This window comes from Paramacrobiotus metropolitanus, unplaced genomic scaffold, assembly GCF_019649055.1.
Source record: "Paramacrobiotus metropolitanus isolate TYO unplaced genomic scaffold, Prichtersi_v1.0 Parri_scaffold0000181, whole genome shotgun sequence".
NCBI lineage: Eukaryota > Metazoa > Tardigrada > Eutardigrada > Parachela > Macrobiotidae > Paramacrobiotus > Paramacrobiotus metropolitanus.
In genome coordinates this window covers 4826-30815 of record NW_026570401.1, presented here as the reverse complement: position 1 = coordinate 30815, position 25990 = coordinate 4826, and the positions used below count along the sequence as shown (strand labels likewise).

The 25990-nt window shown below is 44.8% G+C and overlaps 1 protein-coding gene across 1 annotated transcript in view; it reads right to left on the bottom strand.

The window, feature by feature from the left end:
- The window catches only part of LOC129600519 (uncharacterized), a gene marked incomplete at its 5' end in the record, with an annotated part of 58182 nt that extends 33122 nt beyond the window's left edge, over positions 1 to 25060 (bottom strand). The window contains 2 exons of the mRNA XM_055499077.1: positions 18308 to 18736; positions 24905 to 25060. Of these exons, the coding sequence (XP_055355052.1) occupies positions 18308 to 18736; positions 24905 to 25060 (585 nt within the window). The remainder of the gene's footprint in view (positions 1 to 18307; positions 18737 to 24904) is intronic.
- Positions 25061 to 25990: the final 930 nt, after the last annotated feature.

Here is a 25990-nt window from a genome sequence, read left to right as displayed (position 1 = left end):
CCATAGGCTATTTTGCCGCAGTTCGAGCGGCAAGGTAGCTGGTTAGCTATTTTGCCGCAGATTGCGGTTCGATAGCTTTTCGTCACTTGGTAACCCATTTTGTCACAGTTCAAGATTCCTTGGTAAAACTAACTGAAAATCTACGCTGTTACTATTTTTGGATATTTGTATCTTCGTATTTTAGGATGATTGTTGTACTCGTATAAATTTGCCCTCTTGACGGTAAAAAAAAATTAATAAGAGGCGCAAAAACGGCTTGCCGTGCTCGTTCGAGCGCAGCGTGCTGTATAAAGTAGTAAGTGGATGCTACCTGCTACCATTTCGATACGACAAAATTCATATAACAGCTGTTAAGTGAATAATACTAAATTTCTCCTAGCAACTCGTTATAAATTGTTTATAAAACCATTATTTAAGCGGAACAAAAAAATTTTAAAAAGTTTTGAAAGAGTTTTAATACTTAAAGTTCGTGAACAGTGACTGGATCAACCATTCCAGAGAAGTTTACTGGGAAGAAAGAGAGAGACAGGACTGGCGGATGAGAAAGCATCTCGAGGAACTCGTGAAAGCTTCACAACCGAAAGTACAAGAGTACCGGAAAGAGAAAAACCAATGCGACGAAAACAACTGTCAGTTTTGAGAGCGGATTGAGAAGGGTGAATCACGGCCTCAATACGGCGAGAAAGTACCTTTATAAAGGTCACCAAATGGAGGATTTTTCAGTTCTAGACCGAAAAGGTCACCGGACTTAGCGCAAAATCCACAGAAGGAGAAGTCATATGACTTGACGCAAGCAATCCGGAATAACAACGAAAGGTCACTGCCCAGAACTGATGAAATGTCCTCCCAGGTTGACCCAACTGGCACAAATAACGAAATTGCGACGAAGATTAAAGAGTGGATGAAAGAAAACGACTATAAGATGGTTGCTTATGAAAGGTCACCAGAGGAGTTGAAAAAGGACGAAGGCGACGAGATGATTCTTACAGATCAAATTACACAAGAAATAATCGAAAATTACGAGAAAAGCCGTCCAAAGACGTGCGCAACGAAAGGTCACAATACGAAGTTATTGCACAAGTGATGAAAGGTCACGAGAACGCACAAGAGAAGGGGCAAACGTGCGAAGTGGCAAAGGTCACGGGTAAAGAGACCGCTGCGAAGGAGCAGGCGAATGTCTTACCGAAGTCAAAGCGGATCGAAAAGCTCTCAGACATGCGACCCGACGTACCGAAACGGATTGATCGTTGGAGCTCGAAAGGCCTGATAGAGAGCAAGCACGCTCCCCCTATCCCAGTCAAGTGCCGAGTAAGAGTCTTGAAACTCGAAGATGGAAACTTACCGAAGAGGATCGAAGCTTGCACACACGAAGTCAAAGTGGGAAATAAAAAGGTCATGGCGATGCATGACACTGGTGCTGAGACGTCTCTGATTTGCCAACAGTTCTGCGAGAGGAATGACCTCCAGACTGTACGGCTGCCGCCAAGAAAGAAGGTGATGATCAAAGGGATCAGTGGGGCGTCAGGGTTCGAAATAACGCACTACTGCGTAGCACCAGTGACCTTAAGAAAGAAGACGAGTCAACACTCGTCCTACGTCAGGCCAGCATCAGACGATGTCCAAGTCATACTGGATTCGACTTCCACGCAAAGAAATTCGTCCTAATAGACGGGGACGACAAGGAGGAAAGAGAAACTGAAGCTGAAGATGATGAGCCGAAATCCTCTGCAAAATTTAACGCAGGAAAGGTCACCGAACTTCAGCCAAGAAATGATTCGGGGGAACCGGCTATCCCAGTACCAGAGGCACAGGGATCGGAAAATGGTAAAAGAAGCAAAAGGTCACCCAAGTCAAATGGGAAACAAAGGTTACCAACAATGGAACAGATAAAGATAATGCAAGCAGTAGCGCTTATTGCAAAAAAACTGTCACTCGTTCCAGGAATGGAGTGGTCAAGGCTAATCCCAGTACTAGAGGCACTGGGCACGAGAATGGTTGGGCCCAGAAAAGAGCCTGGATTGATGAATAGTGACGAGCGAGCGCTATTCTCCGAAATACGAGATAGAGCCAGAGAGCAGTTGAAAGGTCAAGGCACACGCTCGCGTAAAGATGTGGCAGAGCGTAGTTGTCGTCACATTTCCGAACCACGCTCTGCAAAGAAGATATAGAAGTCATCGAGGTATCGTCAGGAAATAGCGTAATCGAATGCGATCAAGAATGGACGGGTACGGAAGATGAAGAGGACAATCTCGTCGTCGTTCGTCCAAAACCAAGAGAATGGACGGCGGAAGAGAGAGCAACCTCTTATCATCACGATTGGCACGATAGCGATGACTTTTCGATAGCAGGACCTCAGGAAAAGTGCGCTCAGTGCATGCAGGAAATGACGCAAGGCGACTTTCGGAATGGCCGAAATGCAATGCAGCAATTGCACGTCATAAAAGACAAGAAGGGAAAGAGGTCAAATCAATCATGAGAACGCTTTCTATGCCGGAGCTGCCAAAAGCAACTTACCTATGGCAGTGCTACCGAGAATGGCTATCGGTAGTAAAAAACTACATTATCTCCAGAAGAAAGTGGCTCAACCACTGGCAGCAAGAAGCTGATAACTTTATTCCCGGAAAAGCATATAAGAGCGACCCATGGTACACCAATGCGATAACGAAGCTCGATAGAGAAAGGCGACGAGCGATGGAAGGAAATGAAATATAGGAAAATGCTAGGGTTGACTTATTCTGGGAATTTCGAGTCAATTATTTATGGAAAGGTCAAGGAAGAACGGTCATTTTCCTAATTGGATTCGGCACACCGGTGTACGAACTATTAGACCTTTTCCAGGCCTATCTCAAGAAGGTAAACTTAAGGCAGTGGTACAAACAATGGGGGAAAATCCTCGAAGAAGTCCCGGTGTTCATGGGAGAAGTGCCAGAACTCAAAGTCTTAAGAAAAAGACGAGCACCGGGGCCATTTGGTTACCCAGGAAGGAAGAAAGTGACCTTTGCACCAGATTCGGATGGCGTGGAGTATCCCAAACGAGGCGGAGAGACTTGGTGCATGTACGAGACCATACCGAGTGACGACTGGATCATGGAAGAACTGTTGGCAAACTGGGTCTTCGGAGGTGGTAATAAAACGAAAGGTCACGGCACAAGCGCCGGTGAAGAGAAAAGCACAAGCGCTGAAAAGACGGCACGAGCGCCGAAGAAGAAACGAACAAAGAGAACGGCACAAGCGCCGAAGAAATTAAAGAAAAAGAACAGGAAGTTAGCACAAGCGCTGCTCAAGAAAACAGCAGAGGCGCCGAACAAGAACCATCGCACACAGCGTATGAGATGTCCCAAATGATCAAGGAACTGAACCAAGCAATTCGGGATAAGGCAAACGGAATCCCAGTAACAGAGCAAAAAAGGCTCTAATGTCTCAGAAAGAGAAATAGGCGGCGTCGTTAGTGGCATCACTTCAAAGGTCACTCGGCATTGGTGAGGAACGGCCACCAGCCGAGAAGGGCGAAAGGTCGCTGAGCGCGTTGCTGGAGGAGAAGGAGCCGGAAAGGTCAGCTCCGAAAGTCAACGAAAGGTCACCCGATACTGGTGAGGAAGGGCTGCAGTGGGAGAAGCAGAAAGGTCACAACCTGAAAACGAAGAAAGGTCATGAGCAAGGATTCGCGCAACGCGAACTAATCCGAGGATTGCTGCGCGAAACGGACGAAAGTCCAAGGAAACGGACAAACCTCTGCCCGGAAAACAGAAAGCGAAAAAACTTCGCGCTCCCAAGGACGAAGACGATGACCTTTCAACGGAAAGCGAAGACGAAGGAGTCAATGAGAGGCCAATTGAAGAAAAAAGCAAAGGTCAAATGCCTGAAGCTAATAATAACAGCGAATCCGATTCGGAATTCTCAAGCACGAGTGATAACTCGACTACTTCTGAAGATTCGGGAGTGAGTAACCTTTCAGATCAAGAAGATCTGCTCGATCTTGATGAGGATGATGAACAGAACGAAGATCAAGAAAAAGAGATCATCATTAGAAGAATCAAAGTACAGAGAGCGAGAATCCCAGAAGGAGCCATAAAAGTCTATAGCGACCAACGAGTCAAGCTAAGACCAAACCTCGCGTAACGCGTGAAAGTCAAGATAGGCGCTCATGTACCCCGGGGACAAAAGCTGATGTATACAGCGACTCCTCAGAAAGATAATGAAGTACGACCGAGAACGGGGGTAACGGACCATATCGGAGCTCGGTTGGAATCGTCATAGAAAATTGGAGCAAAAACCGAAAGACAGTCAGGAAAGGTCAATTTCTGGGTTATGTTGAACATTACGAACACCTAGAAAACGTAAAGGTCAACTCGGCTGCCGTCGTGAATAACATACCTGAGGATCCAAAAGTTGACGAAAAGACGAAAGAAGAACTGAACGACATTATCGAAAGAATAAAGTTAGGACCAGACCTAACTGAAGAACAAAAGAATTGAGCCGTCCGATGCGGAATGGAGTTTCCTGGTCGCACTGGCCGCAAAGAAAAACGGTGATGGAACCATGGGAACAAGATTCTGCGTCAACTACATCCTGCTAATCAAGCTGACGAAGAAGAATAACTATCCTTTGCCGAATCCAGACGAACTGCTTGACGCATGTGCAGGAAACAGATATTACGGCAAAATGGACTTGCAAAGTGGCTTCTGGCAGATCCTAATGGATCCAGCCTCAAAAGATAAGAGGACTTTTGTCACACAGGACGAAATGTTCCGTTTCAAAAAAATGCCTTTTGGAGACTGCAATGGACCTGCGACCTTTCAACTTTGTATGGATAAAGTCTTGTCGAACGCTAAGCGAATGGGTTGCGTTTTCGGCGATATCGACGATGTTATCTTCGCGGGGAAGACCTGGGAAATCTTCATGCAGAACTTAAGGAATGTCCTTCAAAGTTTGTTTGACGCAGGCTTCACAATTAAGCCGACGAAATGCGAATTTGGCATGAGTGAAATGGGATTCCTGGGGCATATCCTCAGCGAGAATGGTATCAAAATGGATCCCGAAAAGCTCATGGCAGTTTACGGCCAAAAGAAACCGACAACTGAACGGCAGTTGAGGTCATTCCTTGGATTAGCGAACTACTACAGAAAGTTCATCCTTGGATACGCGCAAAAGAGGGCGCCTCTCTATGAATTGCTGAAACACGAGAAGAATATTAAAAGAGACTGGTCAGATTTCCATGATCAAGAATTCAATAACCTTAAAGAAGCACTGTGCAAGGATCCAGTCTTGAGGAGTTCGATCCAACAAAGCCGACAGTGATCAAGTGTGACGCATCTAAGGAAGGGCAAGGTGCGATCTTGTCCCAAGACGGACACCCCATTGCATATGCAAGCCGCGTTTTGCATGGAGCGGAAAAGAACTACGGGGTAACAGAGCGGGAATGATTGGCGGTAGTTTTTGCCGTCAGAAAGTTCAAGTCGTACATCGACTATTCCGAGTTCACAGTGCGAACGGATCATAAAGCATTGACGAAACTTCTGAGTTCTTCTATTCTTCGGAATCGAACAAGTTGTGCATGAATCCCAGATTGACAAGATGGGCAATGCCACTCCAAGGTCACCGATTCAAGATTGAATACAAGCCCGGCAAATACTGCGACAACGCCAATGCATTTTCAAGAGCGCCAATTAAAGATCCCACTTGCAATGAAGAAGAATACGATGAAATCCCAAATTTCGAAGTTTACAAGAATGAACTCAACAGGGAAGAACCTCCAATTGAAGTTTGGCAATTCTTCGTGCAACTGGCTAAAGAAAGAAAAGAAAGGTTGAAAGCCGACATGAGAAGGATTATGTCGCAAGAGAAAGCAAAAGCAGAGCGTGATCCTCAAGCAGCGCGTAATTCAACGCTTACTTTTGAACCCCGCTCTGCTACCAAGATAAACGTCAACAGAGTGAGAAAAGAAACTCCAGTACGAAAAGATGGAAAGGTCACGAAAGATGGTCAGAAAAGGGTAGACCGGAATGACCTACGCGAAGCAGAAATTCTCTCTGAATACATACCAGAAGAGTGTCCGATCAGATTGCTAAGATTCCCAAAGAAAATCGAGAAAGGTCACAAACCACTCCCGAGATGCAAGGTCATCAAAGATTGGAATGAACTCAGTACTGCAATAGTCTGCATCGTCAATCTCCAGGAAGAAAAAGAAGAAGAAGACGATACGAATTTGCAGTTGCGGAACAAGCAGTTAAAAGATCCGCACTTGGCGATGATCATTGATGAATTGGGGCACCTGCAAGATGCAGATAAAAGGTAAAAGTTTAAGACGCATTATCAGCTATGGAATAGCATACTGCATGGCATCAAAGACCAGAAAGAAAGACTTGAAAGATCATACGTAGTACCGCTGCAAATGAGAAGGGCGATCATTGATGCACTGCATGATGAAAAAGCAGCAGGTCATCTTGGCTTCAAAAAAACGCTGGCCGCGATCAGGCACAGATATTACCGGGACCGTATGAGCAAGGGCGTCAAGAACTACATCCTCGCGTGCCAGGGATGCCAATTCATAAAGACGCCAAGAAAATGTCCACCTGGAAAGCTCCAATAAATCAAAGTCAGACATCCATTCTTCATAGTCTATGCGGACCTAAAAGGACCTCTACTTCCAACGAAGAAACGGGGATACAAGTACATTGCGGTCTTCATCGACCAGCTGACGAAGTAAGTCATAGCGGAGCCAATGAAAACAGCTACCGCGAAAGAATTTGCGAAAATATTCGTGAAGCATGTGATCTTGGTGCACGGCGCGCCACATATCCTCCACACGGATCGCGGAAGACATTTCAACGCAGAAGTTCTGAAAAAGGTCACCAATCAAACACACGTTTGGAACGGCGTACCATCCTGAAGGTCAAGGACAAGTTGAAAGACAGACGCAGACCATCGGTGATGGATTGTCGCAATACCTGAAAGCGGGAAATTAAAGGAAATTCAATAAATATCTCCCATACGTCATATCAGCAATGAACCGTGCAGTTCACGCAACGGCGGGTATCAGCGTATTACATGCTTCACGGGAGAGAGATGACCATGCCAGAAGACGTAGTGACGAAGACGAACATTCCTGACGATTATGGTGCCCAAGATGAATGGGTGGAAACCATGAAAAGAAATTTAACCTCTTCAGAAAAAGTCGGGAAGTGCAACATCAAAGATGCTTATGAAAAGCATGCGGAAATCTACAACAAGAAGAAATCAGAGCCAGAATTTAAAGTCGGGGATCGAGTCTTAGTTAGACTGCCGAAAGACACGAAACAAGGGAAGAAGGAAAATCAAACTGACTTCAAGAACAAATACGATAAAGTGTGGAAGATTCTCAGCTTTCCGAGACCGAACGAAGTCGAGATCATCGGGCAAGATGCGGTGAAAGAACCGGGCTTACGAGTCGTTTCAGTGCATCGACTGAAACCGTTGCATCCGCCACTACCGGTTCATAAGGACGGCAAGGTCAAGCTGAAAGGGCAGCTTTGGAAATAACTGAGAAAGGTCATGATGAACCAGGCATAGTGCGCGGCTCCCAAGTTACTTTCGAACCACGCTCGTAGCAGAGACGCACGTTCAAAATACTTTCGAACCACGCTCTGTACCAGAAGTGGCGGAAGAGTCAAAAGAGGCAGAAGAGCCTAAAGAGGCGGAAGAGTCGAAAAAGAAAAGAGAGGAAGACCGAAAAAAGAGATTAAAGATTTTGAAACGCCAGTGACAATGAAGCTGAATCAAGAGCGGGAAATCTTGCCGTTGAAGAAATTGACGAGTCTGCTCGGGAGGTAGCAGAGCGTAATTCAAAAGTTACTTTCGCACCACGCTCCGCTACCAATGTCACTGATGACCTTTCCAGAGCAGAGTAAATCGCAGCCGTCAAAGAAAGGGCCGACTAACTTGGTCAACAGATCGCAAGCGAAATCGAAAAGCGAAAGGTCGAAGCCGACTCCAGAGCAAATTCTGAGAAGAGAAGTCCAATACGAAGACGAAGCCTAAAAGGAGTTACTTGACCGGAAAACTAAAGGACGAAAACAAATACAACCGAAAATCAGGCTTATAGGAGTTTATGATATTAAGACTGGAAGTTGGGACGGCATAAAGGTCATCAGAAATAAACCTGCTAATGAAAGCCACTTTCACTGTCGTAGAACGTTCCATTGACGTGAAATAGGACACCATGGTTGCTGAAATGGCTTGGGAATGTTACTGCAAGACACTGATCCTACAATACGAAACCAAAGATGGACAGAAAGGTGAATTCCGAGAAGATCTGGTAAATCAGTGACAGGCGAAATCTTCCCAGATAATAGCGAAGGAATTTCCGGTGAAGAGTTCCCACGGCTGACAGACAAGTTAAAGCGCGACCTGAGACGTTCGATTGAGTCGCTCCCAGAAGAACAGCGAAACGATGTCTCAGCACTGGCTAAATTAGCCGTTGGTATACTTACCGAACGTGCCAAAGAAGTAGGAGCTAACGTAAAGCTGACAGCAGTATTACCAATCGGGGAATCTTATCAGCAAACGTTCGACTCGAATGGAAGACTCTTGCCAAGTCAATAGAGAACGTGCGTCGGAAAGGTCACGCAGCTGATAAGGTAGCTAAAGGTCAACAGAATTCAGCAGGAATTGGAGCCGGGCGGAAGGTCACCCGAGCTCAAGTGAGAAAAAGGAGAAGCGCCCAGTTAAAGAACCTCAGCGGATAAAGACTTACCACTCAACCAGAGAAAGACTGAAAGCTCATGGCGCTGACAAGCAGAAAAAGGTCATTCATCAGCAAGAAGCAATATGTGGGAGGAATGTTAACCACACGAGAAGAAGCAACGGCCAGAAGTCGCAGAGCGCGAGTCTACTTTCGAACCCCACTCTGCAAGAAGAGTTGAATTAGCGAAAGGACTAAAGCACTTAGCAAATGGGCTATGATGGGAAAGGTCACCCATACTGTTGAAAATGGTTCAGTCAAGAAGGATGCCAGAGGTCATCATGAACGAGCAGCGAACAGTCTCAGCTCGGCACTGAATAGCCTAGTTACCATAAGCGTAAAATAGGCGTTGAGAATGGGTAAAGTAAAGGTCATAGCATTACAAGGTTTGAGATTGCGTGTTGAAAGGTCAAAATGGCTGAACGGAGCCAACCCGGCCAAAATGCGAGAAGGGAGCAAAGATCACCACTCAAGAAAGTGACGGGTGACCCGTTAACGAATTTCAATGAAGAGTGTGACGACGTAAACGGAATAATATCCTGTCAACCAAGCGTTACACTTGTTGGCAATGTGTGTGCGCAATGCCCAACCAAGTGTTCGTCATCCCACAAGAAGCAAAAAGGGGAAACTTAGATGTGTTCCGACATTTGATTCTAGCGGAAGCATAGAGAAAACTTTCAGCCGAAGACAAAATGATCATGGAAGATAAATATCGGATGTGGGTCGGACGCAGACTAGGTTGGGATGTCGCGCTCGAACCGCCAAAAACAGCGGAAGCGGATGCGTTCAAAAAGAAGTTTGAAGAAGATTCAGCGAGAATGGTGCAAGAAAGGCGCGAAGCAGAAAAAGAGCGCTTAGAAGAAAGAGAGAAAGCTGCGGCAGAGAAAAGTTTAGCCGGTGCAGCTAAAGGTCATGCGGGACTTGATGTACCCGTCCCAGCTGCGATACTGAAGAGACAAGATGAAGGAGAAGCAGCAGTGATCAGACAGTCACTGATACAGCAAATCGACATCATTTTGCAAGATCCACTGGCCGTCACGAAAGACTAATACTAAATATTCCTGGACGAAAAGGTCAATCTGACGAAAGGAGGCAAACCGTCTCAGGTCATCAAAATCGCGCTCGAAGAAAGAATCAACAGGATGCGAAACTTTCGGAAACGAGAGACGGACGTGGTCGAGGCCTTGAGAAATTTAAACAGGAATTCAAACGCCCGAAATCGCCTCCGAGAGATGAACGATATCACGGTTATGAAAGGTCATCAGACCGCTCTCGAGAAAGGTCACGGGACAGATGTCGCGACGACAGATACAGTGGATACGCAAGACGTACGCGTACTTTGGAACAGAAGAGAAGGGACGAAGAACGTATCCGATCAGAAAGAGATCACCGGGAAAAGCGTCACCAAGAAGAGGCGGAAGAAAAGCGATTGGCAGAAGAGCACAAGAAAATCAATGAAACTTGTAACAGGCAGCAGGAGGCTGAGCAGGCTGCAAAGGATATACAAAGTCGCGAAAAAGATTCACGGAGTAGAAAAGGAAGAAGCGAAGGCTCGGGTAGATCAACCTGATCAAAGAGCCCATATGATGAAGAATGGGTGCGAGATAACTTGAACATGGACGATTATGAGTTTGGAGACAAATCATACAGCAGCAGTAAAAGGTCATCCAGCTACCAGAGCCACCGCACACCAAAAAGCCCGCGCAGATTGAAGTCGACGGTCCATGGCGTCTGTTCAACGTTTAAGTCCGCCGAGAAACAACCGGCAAGGCAACCGGATGAGGTCATGGAATGCAGCCCATCATCCTCTAACGTTATTGAAGTCCATGGAGACGAGGATATGCGACCATCAAGACGAAACATCATTTTCGATCTTGACCGTCAGCTGACAAACGCAGAAGCGGCGAGTAATGCACCGCCAGAATCAGAATCATAGAAGGGAAATCAGAAAGGTCAATCAAAGGTCACGGCTCCAAGGAGACAGTCACTCCAAACCATTGAGCTGATATACGAAATGAATGACATCCTCGAATAGACGAAAGAGATTTGCCGCTCAGTGGGCACTGAACCGGGGAATAAAGAGTAATTCGATAAAGTATACTGGTTTCTTATGAACCTGCGACAGGTCATCAATGATTCCGGCTACGCGAAAGAGTACCAATACGGTCAATGGGAAGATCGGATCATCACACAAGAGTCAGCGAATCTTCTTTACTTCCCAACGAGAGAATGCGGGCTCGTCAGTCTGATTGACCTCAGCCTCTTGGAAACAAAGTTGGACACGCCAGATCCAACAGGAATGACCCAGTTCTGCTACAGAGATATCAAGGAAAGAAGACTCCACGTGGCACAATTCGTGCTGAGGCATGTGAATGCGGCGTTGAGACTCCTCGCAGGAAGGGCTGCGTTAGGATTGTCGGAGAAACCAGACTCACCGCCTGATCATTGTGCCATGATCCAGAAGATTCTGGCGACGAGACTTGGCCACTACGAGACGCATCATCAGCTGAGAAAGAGCGCTCAAAGAGGCACGGAGATGCCGCCGGCACTGACCGCGCAGGTCATAAAACTGGGAACGCCCATTGCGAATTTCAACTCTTCGGAAACGGCCAGAAAGCAGCTGAAGGACGTCCAAACAGCAATGAATTTCGATGAAGAACTGCACGCTCATCGATGTGCGGAACGGATCAGAGCCACAATGGGGACTCGGTTTATTCAACCGTCCGACTTCGTCTATGATTTCATCCAGGAAATCAGTATCAATAAGAGCAGCCATCGGCCGGAACTCGCCAGAGAACCCCAGAATAACGGAATGGGCCGACGAGAACGAAGGAATCAACAGTTGCACACCGATTATGTCGAGTTGTGCAAAAGGTCACGAGCAGATTTGGACAATCAAGAGTTAAAAGCGAAACGAATTCACGCTCGGGATCATCTGATCCGCATTCAGCGCCGACGTGACCGAAATCGGCACAGCGTCGCTAGCAGCCGGAGCGAAGGAGACGAGCTGCAAGAGAGGGAAAGAGAACCTCGAGATCGAACGTCTGATCGCAATGAAAAAGAAAGACGACGTTTCGATCGGAACCGTGACAATGGTTCAAATGATCAGTGATGACCTTTAGGGCATCGCTGATGTGCTAGTTACGGCCATCAGTCGGCAGCACAGAGAATGGTGTTAAAGGTACAGTATCAGGACGGAAAGACATAACGTGTTAAACTGTCATATCATTCGTGTCTTGTTGGTTGCAAAAATTTATTGCAGGTGATCAATGCGATCTAACATAAGGGGAGTTACGGAGGCCATCCGGGCCTCGAAGCAGGAAGAGTAACGGCGATAACTGGCCTTCCTCATTACAACTTGACGTCATTTTAGAGTGTAGTTGCGGCCTACTGAGTCGGCACGCTCTTGCGGAATGTCAGAAGCCACAAGCGGCGAAAAAGAGAAAGAGTAAGAAACAAAAACTTCGGATAGCGGGGTTACGGCGGAGAAAAGGTCGGCTTCAAAAGAGACGAGTTACGGCACTAACCGGCCCTCAAACCCTGGTAAGGAAAATAAGAAAAGTGCGAGTCAATAGAAGGGAGGCTACGGCGTCACACCGGCCCTCTTCTGCACTTAAGAAAAGAAGGGATGTGCGACCGAAAAACAGATAAAAAAGAATGATGACCTTTACAAGGGAGGCAAGCAAAATGCTTGAAAGCCAAATATCTTCTAAGTCCCTCCATGACTTTTAATACGGAATTTACTATGAAAAAAGGATGACATTTTGGGATCGTCACTGCCCAAATGAGTCGCACATCGGAAGAGAAAGGGATGACCTTTGAGAACTTCACTGCCCAACGAGTCATCAATTAAAGTTTAAAAAGAATGAACTTACCAGGGAGCAAGCATCAATGCTTGTTTTCAAAGACGTCCCTCCATGTCAAAGAGGAAGAATCTTATTATGGCAGAAGTCGCACTTGATACACAATTAATCCGAAGATGAAGCAACACTATTCAGAAGTCGTACGATGATACGCACCTTATTCTTTAAAGCGGATCTCATTTTGATTAAAAGACTGCTTAAAAGAGCGGAATGGATCAAGCGGATTACGGTTGACAGGACCCAGTGACCTTTAGGATTCGGAGGATCGTAGTCGTTTTGATTACGAATTCTCTTGATATTTTGTACTGTTTTACTCTTTTTCGAGATCTCTTTATTCACACATGTAATTGGAATATTGTGATCGTTAAAAAGAGAGAATCTCGATGTTTTATTTGGGTCAGCCAAGAGGTCATGGATTCCAGAGGAATTGGGATAGAATTTCGCCTCAACGGGGCTCGGCATCCCTCCCAGAGGCATATGAGCGCCGGCAGTACTTTCGTACACCTCGCTTCTGATTGGTTGTTCGGTATATCCCATATTGTTCTCGGCTCTACCGAGTACGAGTGTTGTACGTGTAATGCACATGGCGCACACTTTAGCACGGCAGTCTATGGGACTTGCCAGTGAGGCATTTTCTAGCATTTTCAGTCGGTTCATAAGTCTCTCGCAATCACATCGTTTCTTGCTTTCCATAGCGTAGGCATATGTTGAGCATTGCCAGATTTGTTTGGTAGCCAGAATCCCGTTAATTCTGTTCTACGGCGGGAACCTAATTCAGGCCACGCCTTATATCCTGATACGCGCAACTTACAAGTAATAATTTTCCATTGTAATGCCTCAGGCAACAATAATCAGATAAAGCCGTTTCTAAGTTGGCCACATCATTCCTCCACTTTGTGCAGTATGATATCAGACCAGTGTACAAACTAGTCCGAGTGTATTTTTCGGGCCATTACACGCGCCCAGCCGGCTTAAGGAGTTTTTGGGGGGATAGCCGAGGAAGCGGTGTCAAGTGCCTTAAATTCGCTTGGGAGAGTGATTTGGGCGTCGTACCTAATGTGTTTTTTTGTTTTAAGCTTTGAAAAAAGGTAAACTTTTTAAAGTGAAAAGGAGACATTTAGGAGATTATGAAAATCTCGGAAAAAAAGTAAAGACTTTGAAGTTTAAATTTAAAGAACAATTTAAAGTTATTCCGCCCCCTTAGCCGCTAGAATTCGCAAATAAGGGAGGACGGACCGCCTGAAAATCGCAACCTTTTATTCTTCTTCCCGAATTTCGGCTCTGTGCGCGTCGTTTTCTCCTTCCCTTCGGTTAAAGTCTTCATGCACTGAGTGTGTTTAGTGCGAATCCTTTTGTCTTTTTTGACAAGTTCCTTGTACTTTTACAGTGTTACGCGTTATTGTGTACAGTAGTTACTATATTCATAGTTATTTACGGTTGCGACTTGGTGAAAACGTTACAATATAGCGATTACGATGTCCTTGCTTTCCTTTTTCCCCACGGGTTTATTTTGGAAATTTTTCAAAATTAGGTAACTATTAATGTATGTGGGTTTTGTTTTCATGCAAATAGCCAAAAGAGTAGTCCACCTATCAGACGGCGGCAAAATAGCTGACAAGCTGAACACCCGCAGTGTGCGGCAAAATAGCCAACAAGCTAAGTGGCCGCAGATACTGCGGCAAAATAGCAAAAGGCTATTTTGCCGCAAAAACTGCGGCAAAATAGTCACTCCGATTTTTCTTCACATTAGTTGTTTTGCCGCAGTCTCCAACGAAGAACAGCCTTCCCGCCTACTGTTTCTTTACAGCAGTCTAAGTCTGTTAATCCAACTGAAAAATTTTAATTTCGCAACCGCGTTTTCGACATACAGACTAGATATTTCGTCTTGCTGAACTCGGCATTACAGCCATTCACAATTTGACGGCAAACAGAGCTATACTTCTTTTCAGTTTTGTTTACGGAACAATCTTAAAATAATTATTGTTCAACCAAGTCGGTACTCTAAGACAAATTGTCAACTTAAATTGTATTTGTTTGCTGTGGCAAAAATAAAGAGGGTGGGGATCGAGGTGAACGCAAGTTGGCAGTCTTGTCAAGCTTATCGGGTAAGAATGGCGCTTATAGAAAAAACAGTAAGTCGTGAACTGAACACAGTTAAGTCGTGAACTGATGAAAGTATACAGAGAACTTGTGCTGTCTTATGCGCAGATGCGCCCGCCGACGACAAACATCCAGAATAAAAGAACATTCATAATTGTTGTTGTTGTACAGACACTCCTAACCCCGCCATTTTTGCCACTTTTTGTTAATTTTTTAAATCGAATTTCGCCCAATGGCTTATTGATAGTGAACTGGTTGTTCATTGGACGATATGGGGAAAGCTGTCGAACATGATCCGCTAACTAATACTATGTTGTTAATCGTATACAAGGCGATGATTTGGGGTTTCGAAAATAGTGAGTAAGCGGACACCATGTATTTGTAAATGGCAATGATAATATGAATGTATTTAATGAATGAATGAGAACAAGGAAACACCCAAAATTACATAAAGCTCTAAATTCATGGCGTAATATAGGGGGTGTCAACGCGCAATTTTTTGGAATTTTGGAATTTGACTCCCCCATCTTTCCAAAAGTTTTTGCGCGAGGCAGAATTTTTCGATTTTAGGGGTGTTTGACATCCTTGTTAGTTTTCTTACATATAGACTGGTAAAATTAAAACTGTCCCCCCTGTCAATTTTCGGGTGTTTTCCGGAAAAAAATGGTCCTTGTCAAAGTTTGATACCCCTCTTGCCAACGATATTACGCCCGTTCCGGCGGCCGGCGGGCGGGCTCTTATCATGCAGCTTAATTCACAATTTCAGCATACTTGCGTACCTACGTATAAGATCATGAAAACATAACGTATGATTATGTTTAGTAAGGAAATCTCGGCATACGGCCGTTTTAAAAGCAATTCGATCCTTATTACGAAAGCATTATTGTATTAATTGCAGACTCTGATTTTCGAATATTACCGCTTATTTATTTGTGAATTCGACTGTGAAAGGGTTATCTTTCCGAATTATAGCACGAGAAAATTGTTGCAGAATCTATACAAACACGGTTTCGGACTTCACGCGATTTAAATATTTAGGTAATAGAGATTAGATAGGGCTAATAAGCAGGTTGCGTTTTTAAAGTCGTTACGATTAACAGCCCAAATAACGACAATTTTTAGGTTATTAGTTCATGGCTTCGTAAATTCGAAAAAAAGATTGCGTTATAAACTTAGCAGTTAATTCCTTCAGAAATCGGAACGAGTTTTCTTGGTTCAAACATTTTTCCATAAATTTTTGTACCGATAGCATTTAGCAACAATACAATCTGCAGCATAAAAATTAATTTATAAATTTTGTTAATAATAAAATAACATGCACAAATGGGTTCAATTTTTACCCAGCCGCAAACACGGTTATTTCATTTCGGACTGTATGCGCGTCGCTTGCTGAATGTACATGATCGGTAACACGCTAGAGTTCTTATTATTACGTTAGGGTGCACTGGCATTCGGTAAGCCGTAAGGAGATAGGTTAACGCTTGTAACTGTATATAATTTTTAAATTCAATAATTTAAGGCGTCATCTGTGGAAAAAAAATCATTTTGAATACAACTGCCAAAAAGACAAAAGGCAGCAGTACAACGGTCGACTGCCATTTTCAAAAATGCGAGTCGAGTGGGCTACTCAAGATTGAATGCCCAGGCAGTAAGCCACTGGGCGGCGATTGCCCCCGTCGTTAATTCTATCGTCAATCGTACGCCTTCGTCATACCCCAACCTGCTTATTAATATGAAAATAACTAATAGCGCCAAATAAGAAACTGCAAAACGTACACCTGGGTCGGAGCACCATGGTCCGGACGTTTTGCTTGGTTACACGCATGCACTAATTTTAGATTCCTCGATACACAAACTAAAAGGAATGTTCGAATTACTTTGGTGATTAATATCAGAGTATTCCGTCACCGGTATATCTGTAACGGCAAAATATTTCAAGGAACTACTGAAATCGTGAATAGATTGGAAGAGACTGCAAAGCTACGTAATGAACAGGGATAAAAGTAGCATGTAAATTAATCCAGACTAACCGCAATCAATTGGCTCTTTTTGTTAACCATTTTTTAGATAATCAAAGTGACAACTGGTCACTGGGGAATGAAAATGCACAAAAATAACTTTAATGACCAATGGCGTCCAACCAAGGCATGTTCGAATTACTTTGGGGGAAATAATCTGAAATATACCGTCAAAATGCACCGATGGGGAAATCGATCCCCGACTAGCAACTGTAAGCCGCAAGATCCGCTTAGACAATTTGGCTGCGCCACGGCGCAAAGGCTTGAAAATCTTTTTGAAGACCTTCCTGCTGTAAGGTGGTGTCACAAATTAGGCGCCACACTTTAAGCTGTTGTAAATAAGTTTTCTGCACTCTTGAGCAGAGGCCAGAGGGCGTCGATGCTGCACTGTTTATGGCGGCAAGCCGCTGCTTTGAAACATTGCAGGTAGGGCAAAGAAACCGCCGCATTACATATACTTGTTCCGGTTAAATACAGTGCTGCTAATGCGCTGATACCGTACGGCCTACGGTACGGCTGTTTAACAGTATAAAGTACATGAAGTTCTTTTCCATTACTTGGGACCTTTTCTGCTTGCGTTTCACAGCACTTGTAGAGAATGCATAATACTACGAACAAAAAAATTAAAAACTTTCGCCGGTCTGGTATCAGTACTGATTCTGTTGAGTTCGGAGAACTTGACGGTGAGCAAGCGGATGGTACAGCAGCCTAACCTGCTGTCACAGCAGTGCCAGGAACAGGTCGTTTGCGCTAAGTTGCATGACCTTTATTTTTAACCTATCTTGCATTAAAGCAGCGAGGTGCTGTTACCCTACTTATCAACCTCCCGTAATAAGCGAATCGCCGTATTCTTGTTTGAATACTTAAGGGATTTGGCCCGGTACATGGCACCAAATTTGAATACATCCATGGCAACTTTCGCTGTCGCGCGCTCCCAAAACATTTTTTGCATTGCTTTATGATATTTTGGAGCCAAAGGATTCGTATACATAGGCGAAGAAACCGTTTGTGCGCGCAACATCCGGTTCGGGAGATATTAATATAATAGAATTCCAAAAGTTTAAATGCGCGGAGGTGCACCAAAAGTTTCATTATGAACCGATGCTCTTCAGATTTTGCACGAAAATGCACATTACTTTGAAGATCGTTTTGGTACCAAAGCAATCCTGTACCATTTTTTCAAATTTTAAGTTAGTTTTTAAAAATTTTGAAATCCATTTTAAAATTTGAAAAGATGGTAGAGAGCTGGTTCGGTACCAAAACGATCTTTATAGTAATGTGTTTTCGTGCAAAATTTGAAGAGCATCGGTTCATAATGAGATTTTTGGTACACCTCCGCGCGTTTAAACTTTTTGGAATTCTATTACATGAATATCTACCGAACCGGATGTTGCGCGCATAAACGGTTTCTTCGCTTACGTATACGAATCCTTTGGCTACAAAATATCATAAAGCAATGCAAAAAAGTGTTTGGGAGAGCGCGACAGCGAAAGTTGCCGTCGTTGTACCCGAATTTGGTACAGTACTATGTACCAGGCCAAATCCCTTAAGGCACTCAAACCCCGAAATAAGCGCACCTCCCGCACCTAGTTTTCGTTTCTACTTACGGCTGTTTGGCGTCAGCGAAATTGTATCCTTAGTAGAGGTGGCATTCTCTGGTGGATACGTTTCTGGATGCACTTCCATATGTTTCTCAATCTTTCCGAAAGCCGCTCGAGTCACTGGAATATTAAATTCACATCCAGGAAACAAGCACTTCGCTTTTAAAATCGGCGTCCCCGTTTCGCATAAATGGTTAGCGGGAGGTATAAATTTTGACGTCTTGTCGAAGGAGTCATACGATGTTGGACACGTAAAATCATATTGTAGGACGTATTTTTCACACGAACATTGTGATTTAATGACAAAGAAAGCAGGAATGGCCATCTTGTTCGAGATTGTTTTTTGCATTGTTCGCGTAGGCTTAAAGTCAGGAAGTGGTTCTTCTGACTGAAACGGATACGTTTCGGCAGTACCCGCTTCTGTACTGCCGGCTCCTGCAAAGAAATGCATACGTAATGTTTTATAGAAGTATCGAAAACTGGTGACTTTGCAAGTTCAGGGAGATATCATTAAAAGTATCGTGCAAAATAAAGTTTACGTACTGAGACTCTTCTTCCCGTACTTCGAATGCTGCCTTATATGGGCTCCCCTTATATTACTCTCCCTTATCTGGGCTCCCGAGCAATATGAGCTACCCTCTACATGGGCGGTTACGTTATTGCTCACCCTTTCGCAGCTGTTATCAGTGTTATGACTGACTGAAAATTTTGATTATTTAAAATACTTATTTTGCCAGTACTTTTGTAGCATTTTTTAGTTTGTTCATTGGCAAATCCGGTTGAAATTAATGTAAAATATATATAAATAATATATATAAATATAATTCGGATGTGAAATTTCGGAATTCTTTGGTGTGCTCACTGGTAAATCGGACTGAAAGAAGTAGAAAAGAGTTCTGCTACAAATCTGATAAATTTAATTTGACGGGTATTGCTAACTAGCCGGGAGCCCAGATAAGGGAGAGTAATATAAGGGGAGCCCATATAAGGCAGCATTCGAAGTATTCATTTAAGGTGATGGCCTTGCGGACGACCCATTCCGATATACATGTATTTACAAAAGTTTACTGTGAGCCGTCGATCATTATCGCCTTCTGTGTATGACACGCAAGTGTAGACTTTAGGGCAAGCGAGCGAGCATGTTAATTTTTTTGTTGTAAAAGACATCTTTGGTTAAGAGTAAGACAGTCACTAAGACTGCAACTGGAGTAACCAGTTAAGCCTACGTACGCATTTACAGCTGTTCTATATTCTGCGGACGAGTCACTAAACAGATTTCTGTCTTGCAAAAGCTGAGGACTGGCGGCCAATTCAACGACAGTTTGAACGCTGTTTGGTACAAGAAAAAGACTGCGTTTTAAGCAGAGCAGTTGCTTATTTCCAGGTGTCACATCGAGCAAAATATGTAATTATTTCGAGGTTTCTTATATTTCGCTCACTTCGTGTAAAAGGCTTCATATTTTTTTGCTCATCCACTTATCTTCAAATCTGAAGACCACAAAGTTATCACAGAAATCATCATCATAAATTCCTAATCTCTAAATTATCACAAATCTCTAAATCTCTCAGCCACCCCAAACATTAAGCCAGGAATTTACAATTATTTCATTAAAATATCTGGCGTGCACCAAGCTACCAGCCAGTCAAATGAATGTTACGTGCTTAAGCAGTATGGCGTGGCGCACCGTAGTACGGATTTGAGCGTTACCCGTAAATTTTGTAATGTTTGCTGTATTTATCTGTATGAATGCTACTGGCTTGTATATCGGGGACCGTATGATACGCACGAGGTCACCTGTTGCGCTCGTGAAACACATCCTGGTATGGTGAGACAATTAGTGCAACCAAGAACGGGACAAAAGTAACACCGAACGGTGACCAAACGCGCCAACCTTCTAGAAACATTGATAAATACACATAATTGAAGAAGTTTAAATTCACAAGCATCGCGAAGTTTTTCATCTGTCAACGCACAGGCAACACCTCAGCCAAATCCGCGGCCGTTTAATCAGCGGCAAAGTTTCACGACGAATTCGCCCAGGCCAGGCCTTGGTTAAGGTCCGTAGCGGTGGCAATTGCTGAGTTTTGTTTACTGTCCGTGTGGTCTGTTATGGTTGCAGCCGTTAGTTTCCGGGCCAGACAAACAATCCAGCTTATCCCGGCCACCGTATCCGCCGGTGCCGCTTAGGCACTCGCGGTTCGAGGTAGCCAATGCAATGTTGCCGCTAGTCAGATGTCGCAGCTGCCAGTCTATGTACCGTCGCGTCGAGTTTTGGGCGATATCCTCGTTTGGGTAGAGTCGCCATAGATGCAGTTGGAATTCTCGTGGTCACCCCAGCTGTTTCACGTGATTGCATTTCCCGCGAACCACTTTTCGAACAGGCTTTTGTGCCTGTCGATCTACCAGCCTTGATTTTATTACACCTGCCCGAGGTCTGATGAGAATTCGCCTGTTAAAGCTTGCATCCCTACTTGGTGGCGGACCGCCGTCACGTATTTTGACGTCCTACTATTTTTCTCGAAATATATCTTATGTGCGGTGCCGATCGGTTCCTCCGTCGCCACCAAAGTCGAAAGTGGGGCGCCAGTCCAAACTGATATCCAGCCAACTTGCGTGTAAGTGATCTCATAACTGTTCTGGTGTCTATGTCTTGTAAGGGTTCGAAGCCGACCGGCGCTCTGACTGGAACACATTGTGACGCAGGGTTTCACATTTTTTTCATTACTCAAATCACGCTGCTTTGCAGCAACACGATGACGTCGTGGTAAAGTTTTCGCGTTTTGCTTAAATCGGTAAATGCGTAAGGCGATTGCATCCAAGGCGTTTATCATCTTTCCTTTCCGCAAAGTTGACCGAGGAGTCTGTCTATCCATTCGTCGAATGTTCACACGCAATGTGGTTCCACAGAAAATTCGGTCAGATACCAGTCCACCCCCTCGTCTGAAAGGATGGATTTGACCTCACGCTATACCTTTGAACGGTTCACAACCGCCGTACACAATTATCATTGTCAAAAACGGACCCGCAACCGCACCCGGACATTTGGGAGTGTGACATTTCGCTGCAATTAAATTCGACGCTCGACTTTTCGCCGCACGACTTCTTAGATTGTCTAAGGTTATTCTTAGCTTATTTTTAGCTTGGTCTTGGGTTACTCTGAGCTACGCTCAAGTTATTCTTAGGTTTTTTAGGGTTTTCTTATGGTTCTTAGCCTTTGCGCTTTCTGGGTTTCGTCAACTGTTTCTTAGTTAGTTTCTTCTGAGTTCCTGAATTTTTTCTTAAAATTCCTGCCAGTTTCAATAAATAAGCCTGGTAAAAAATTTGTCTGCTAAAATGGACTTTTCGTCGAAATAGCCCTGCAGCGAAATGTATCGGCGTCGAAACGGCCGGCCGACGAAATGTCTCATGGTGTGATGTCTCAAGTCCTGCCGGTTAAATGTCCCGCGAAAAAGCGCCGCGAGGCGAGATGACCTTGCGGCGAAATGGCTGCGACCAGAACTCCTGCGACGAGTTGTCGGCGGCGAACTGTCGCGGTGCCACCAGCAACGGATCACTGTGGGCCCCTGTTTTGAATCCCGGTTAAATAAGTGAACCGAAACTTACTTTCGAAAAAGTTGACGAAAGTGTACAAAAACATTCCAAACATTGAAAAACAAAAACCACAAGCACCAAAGTCAGGGTGCAAAGAAATGCTCGACGATGAAATGAAACCTCATTAATCGAGGAGATTCTGCAGAGCCAACGGCCCAAGAATCAACCCCCAGGGACATTCCACCAGCATCCTGCGGTTTAACTAAGTTTATCCCGTCCGAATGGTTGGCTACTCCTCCGCAGTGTGCATAGGATCAGTGCGGAAGCTTACGGAGCGTGGCCTTTAATAGCAGCCCCAGAACGCGCCGGCGGATCTTAAGGGAAGTGGGCCGGTACATGATACTTAATTCGTGTACATGCACGAAAAGTTCACTTTCGTGCACTCCCAAACACATTTTTGTTTCGTTTTCTGCCATTCTGTAGCCGGATGATTTGTATACACTGGCGTGAACACCGTTTGTACGCGCAACATCCGGTTCGGAAGTTATGGCTGTTAGAAAATTCCAAAAAGTTTAAGGGATTTGGCCCGGTACATAGCACTAAATTCGTGTACGTTGACGGAAACTTTCGCTGTCGCGCACTCCCAAACGCCAAAAGTCTCAATATGGACCAATACCTTTCAAATTTTGCACGTAAGTGCACCTGGCCATGAAAATCGTTTTTACACCGATCGACTGTTCTAACATGTTTTTCGAATTTTAAAATGAATTTCAAAATTTGAAAAAAATCATGAAAGTCTGGATCGGTGTAAAAACAATCTTCATGACCGTGTGCATTTACGTGCAAAATTTGAAGGAGGTCGGTCCATAATGAGACTTTTGGTACACCGAAATACATTTAAACGTTTTGGAATAACTAACAGCCATAACTCCCAAACAGGATGTTGTGCGCACAAACGGTTTTCACTCCCGTGTATACAAATCATCTGGCTACAGAATGTCATAAAATAAAACAAAAATGTGTTTGGGTGTACGCGAAAGTGAAAGATTTCGTGAATGTACACCAATTTGATACCATGTACCGGCCCATTTCCCTTAACCTAGCGCAGGGTTTTTGTCAAACAGCCCGGCGACAGAACCGCAACCGTATCATCCGGAGTCAGAAGTGCGACCGGATATTCTGGTCAAGCAAAGTTTCACCAGAATGGCAGGTGCCAGTAACGCCTGGACTACTTGGTGCCGTTAATGCTATCTCGTTTTCCGGACCTTGTGGTAACGCAAGACGTTGCACCACGATATCTAAGGATGCCAGGACGACTGCTGAAACATTACTGCATCCGGAGCGGCGGAGTAAACCTTCAAAAAATGAAGGATCCAACAAAAAAAAAATTTGGACCGATGGGTCACCGCACGGTCATTTGCATTGGTGTTTTGAGTCCGGCCGGGTGAACTGGGTGGAACTGGTTGGATTTGTTAAACGATGGATTCGGTCTGACAGTCAGTGAGAGCACGAGTTTGAGCTGCTTGCGTTGGAGATGGCTGGGATTCCCGTCCTCTGTTCTGGAAGCCTGTCGACGGGCTCAGTCTCACCGTCTCACCATGCCTACAATGTATACGGATTGACAGCAGTCGGTTGCTTCAGGTAGCCAAGAAATTAATTGCTGGACCGCGGAGCCTCCAGGAATTTTTCCGGACAATTCGCATGGTCTGGAAAAGTGTGGTGAGACGGCGGCTCGGCCATGCACAGTTCAGATTGTTGCTGTCTGACTGGGGTTTGCTTCACGTTTAGGCGGTATTTTTCGTTGTGGGATCCACTGCGTTGAGAAATTTTACGACTGTGTCAGTGGTTTGCCGGAGATCTACCAGCTCGGTCTGCCGAGCCTCAAGCTGGTGAATCCGCTGACATGGTCCGTCAAGGTTCTGAAACTTTGTTTGACCTGAATGATTTCTGCGATTGGTCCTGCAGTCTGCCATTTTGGTGGTGCAGATTTAATTGTTCTGAAGCAGCTCTTGTTGTGACCGTAAAGGTTATTTTTATCGGTGCGGCACTTGTAACGCACCGGATTTTCGGCAAAAGATCCGCACCGGGTCTCGCAAAAGGGACCCCCCATACATTTATAAGGCCGTTTCGTGAAAAATGCCTAACTGGTTCGCCATCTGTCGTTTCCAAAAACGCTGAACCATGACCAAGCAAAATTTCTGGAGCGTTTCCTAAAAAAACGCATCCTCTATACATTTTTCATGGGGGATTCGTAAATATTGCCCGGATGGTTCCCCTTATGCAGATTCTCAAGCAGGCACAATCTGGACCGAGAAAAAGTTTTGGACCCGACCCAATTCCCGTACCAACCATACATTACCAAGGCGCGCTCATAGAAAATGCCCTGGTGGTTTCCCGCCGGTCAGATTCCCGAAAATGATCCACCTGGGCCAAGCAAAATTTCCGGACCGGGTCCTAAGAAACTCACCCTCCATACATTACTACGACGAGTACGTGAAAAATGTCCCGGTGGTTCCTTGCGTGTCGGTTCCCACTCAGACTGGTCCCCTGCGTGTACTGGGTCCAGTTTTACGGATTTATACGCATTTTCTACAACAGATCCGCCAAATTTAGCTCTTGAATTTTTGATTACGTTCTTGTCCCCCCGCACCCCCTGCTTATTGGGGCTCCGCCCTAAATCCCGTCCAGGGACTTCGTCCCTGGACCCCAGGGACCAAGTTCTCCAATTGTTGCACTGTAAATGAAAAATGCTCGCTCGCTTCATAATGGTTTAAATTATAGAAGTATATACAGTGCATTTTGTATACGTAAGGTCACACTAAACAGTCAAATTAAACTTGTTCAATGTTTTGTTAGAAAGCGATTGCAAAACGCTTTTGATTTGACCTCCATCCGCACCGGTAATGTAGAGAAAACGATAGTTGTTACATTTACGAAAATTTATTAAGGCGGACGTTTTTACGGTTACAAAGGACGGAAGTTCACACGAACGCTGGAAGAAGCTTGAAAGTACTGTATTCGCTCGAATTTTACGACACAGTTTCCTGGTTGGCTGGCTGTAAGTTAGTTACCTGGTTCCAAACTGAGCGACGCTGCACGTTGATTATGTTGCTGCCTCATCAGATTTCGATTGCGCATCCGAACTTGAGGTTTCTCCTGTTCCTGCTGTTCTTGCTGTTGCTCTGGTACCTGTACCTCCTGATGCTCCTGTACTTGTAATTCGGAGACTGAAAAAACGAGACTGTAATAATAAACAGCGCATCCCTGCACTTCCAGCATGGGTATGGAGTATGGACTATGGACTGCAGTGACTTTGCAGTACCCCGTAACCAACGTGGTGAAATTTGGAGAATAAACCACCTGATATTTCATACTAAGAAGGATGGTTGTAGTATTACTACGTAGTAGAGTCCTGCCCAAACTTGGCAGATAAGCCAGTGCTTGTGGCCGGCAGATCTACTGACCTGTTGGCGAACCCCGCAGGAAAGTGGTTTTCTTCCCACAGAATCATCCGAACTGCAGCCACAGTTCTCAGGACTCGACCCTATGCATTGCCTATGGGAACTCCAGTAGATCGGCCGAAGCGACGCAACAGTGATACTTGACACTTCAACGCAGCGTAAGTAGGCATCAATACCATGGCCAGGCCGCTGAATCAGATGCAGCTGCCTAGGCCTGTTGTACCGAAACTAGACTCAAAGAAGCGCGCGCTCTTTGCAAATGTGAAGCCAAATTTTTGCAGATAAGCACCTGTGCTGGCTTTGAATGCAGGCACCAGACTCAACCAAAGTTCTTGAATCCTAGCCTGAATTCTAATAAGACCATGGATCAAAATTTAATGCCCTGCCAGTGCTGTCTGGTGTCAGTAAGTGGCATGGCTGGAGGTGTCCCGTTGCATAGTACTAAATTCATGTAGCTCTACAAGGGCATTCCCTTCCACGCACTTAAATCATTTTAGGGCATTACTGTGCTTCGACAAATTCCTTATTCCGGCTTCCATTTGAAGTTTCTTACTTCGTGTTTTCTCATATTCCGGTCACTTTGAGTGTATTTTTTCATATTTCGGCCACCAGGCAGTTAAATTGCCCGGCCATCGCCCTACTCCAGGGGCTTCACTGTATTGTATACAGTGAAGATAGTCTGTATTGTATGAAATA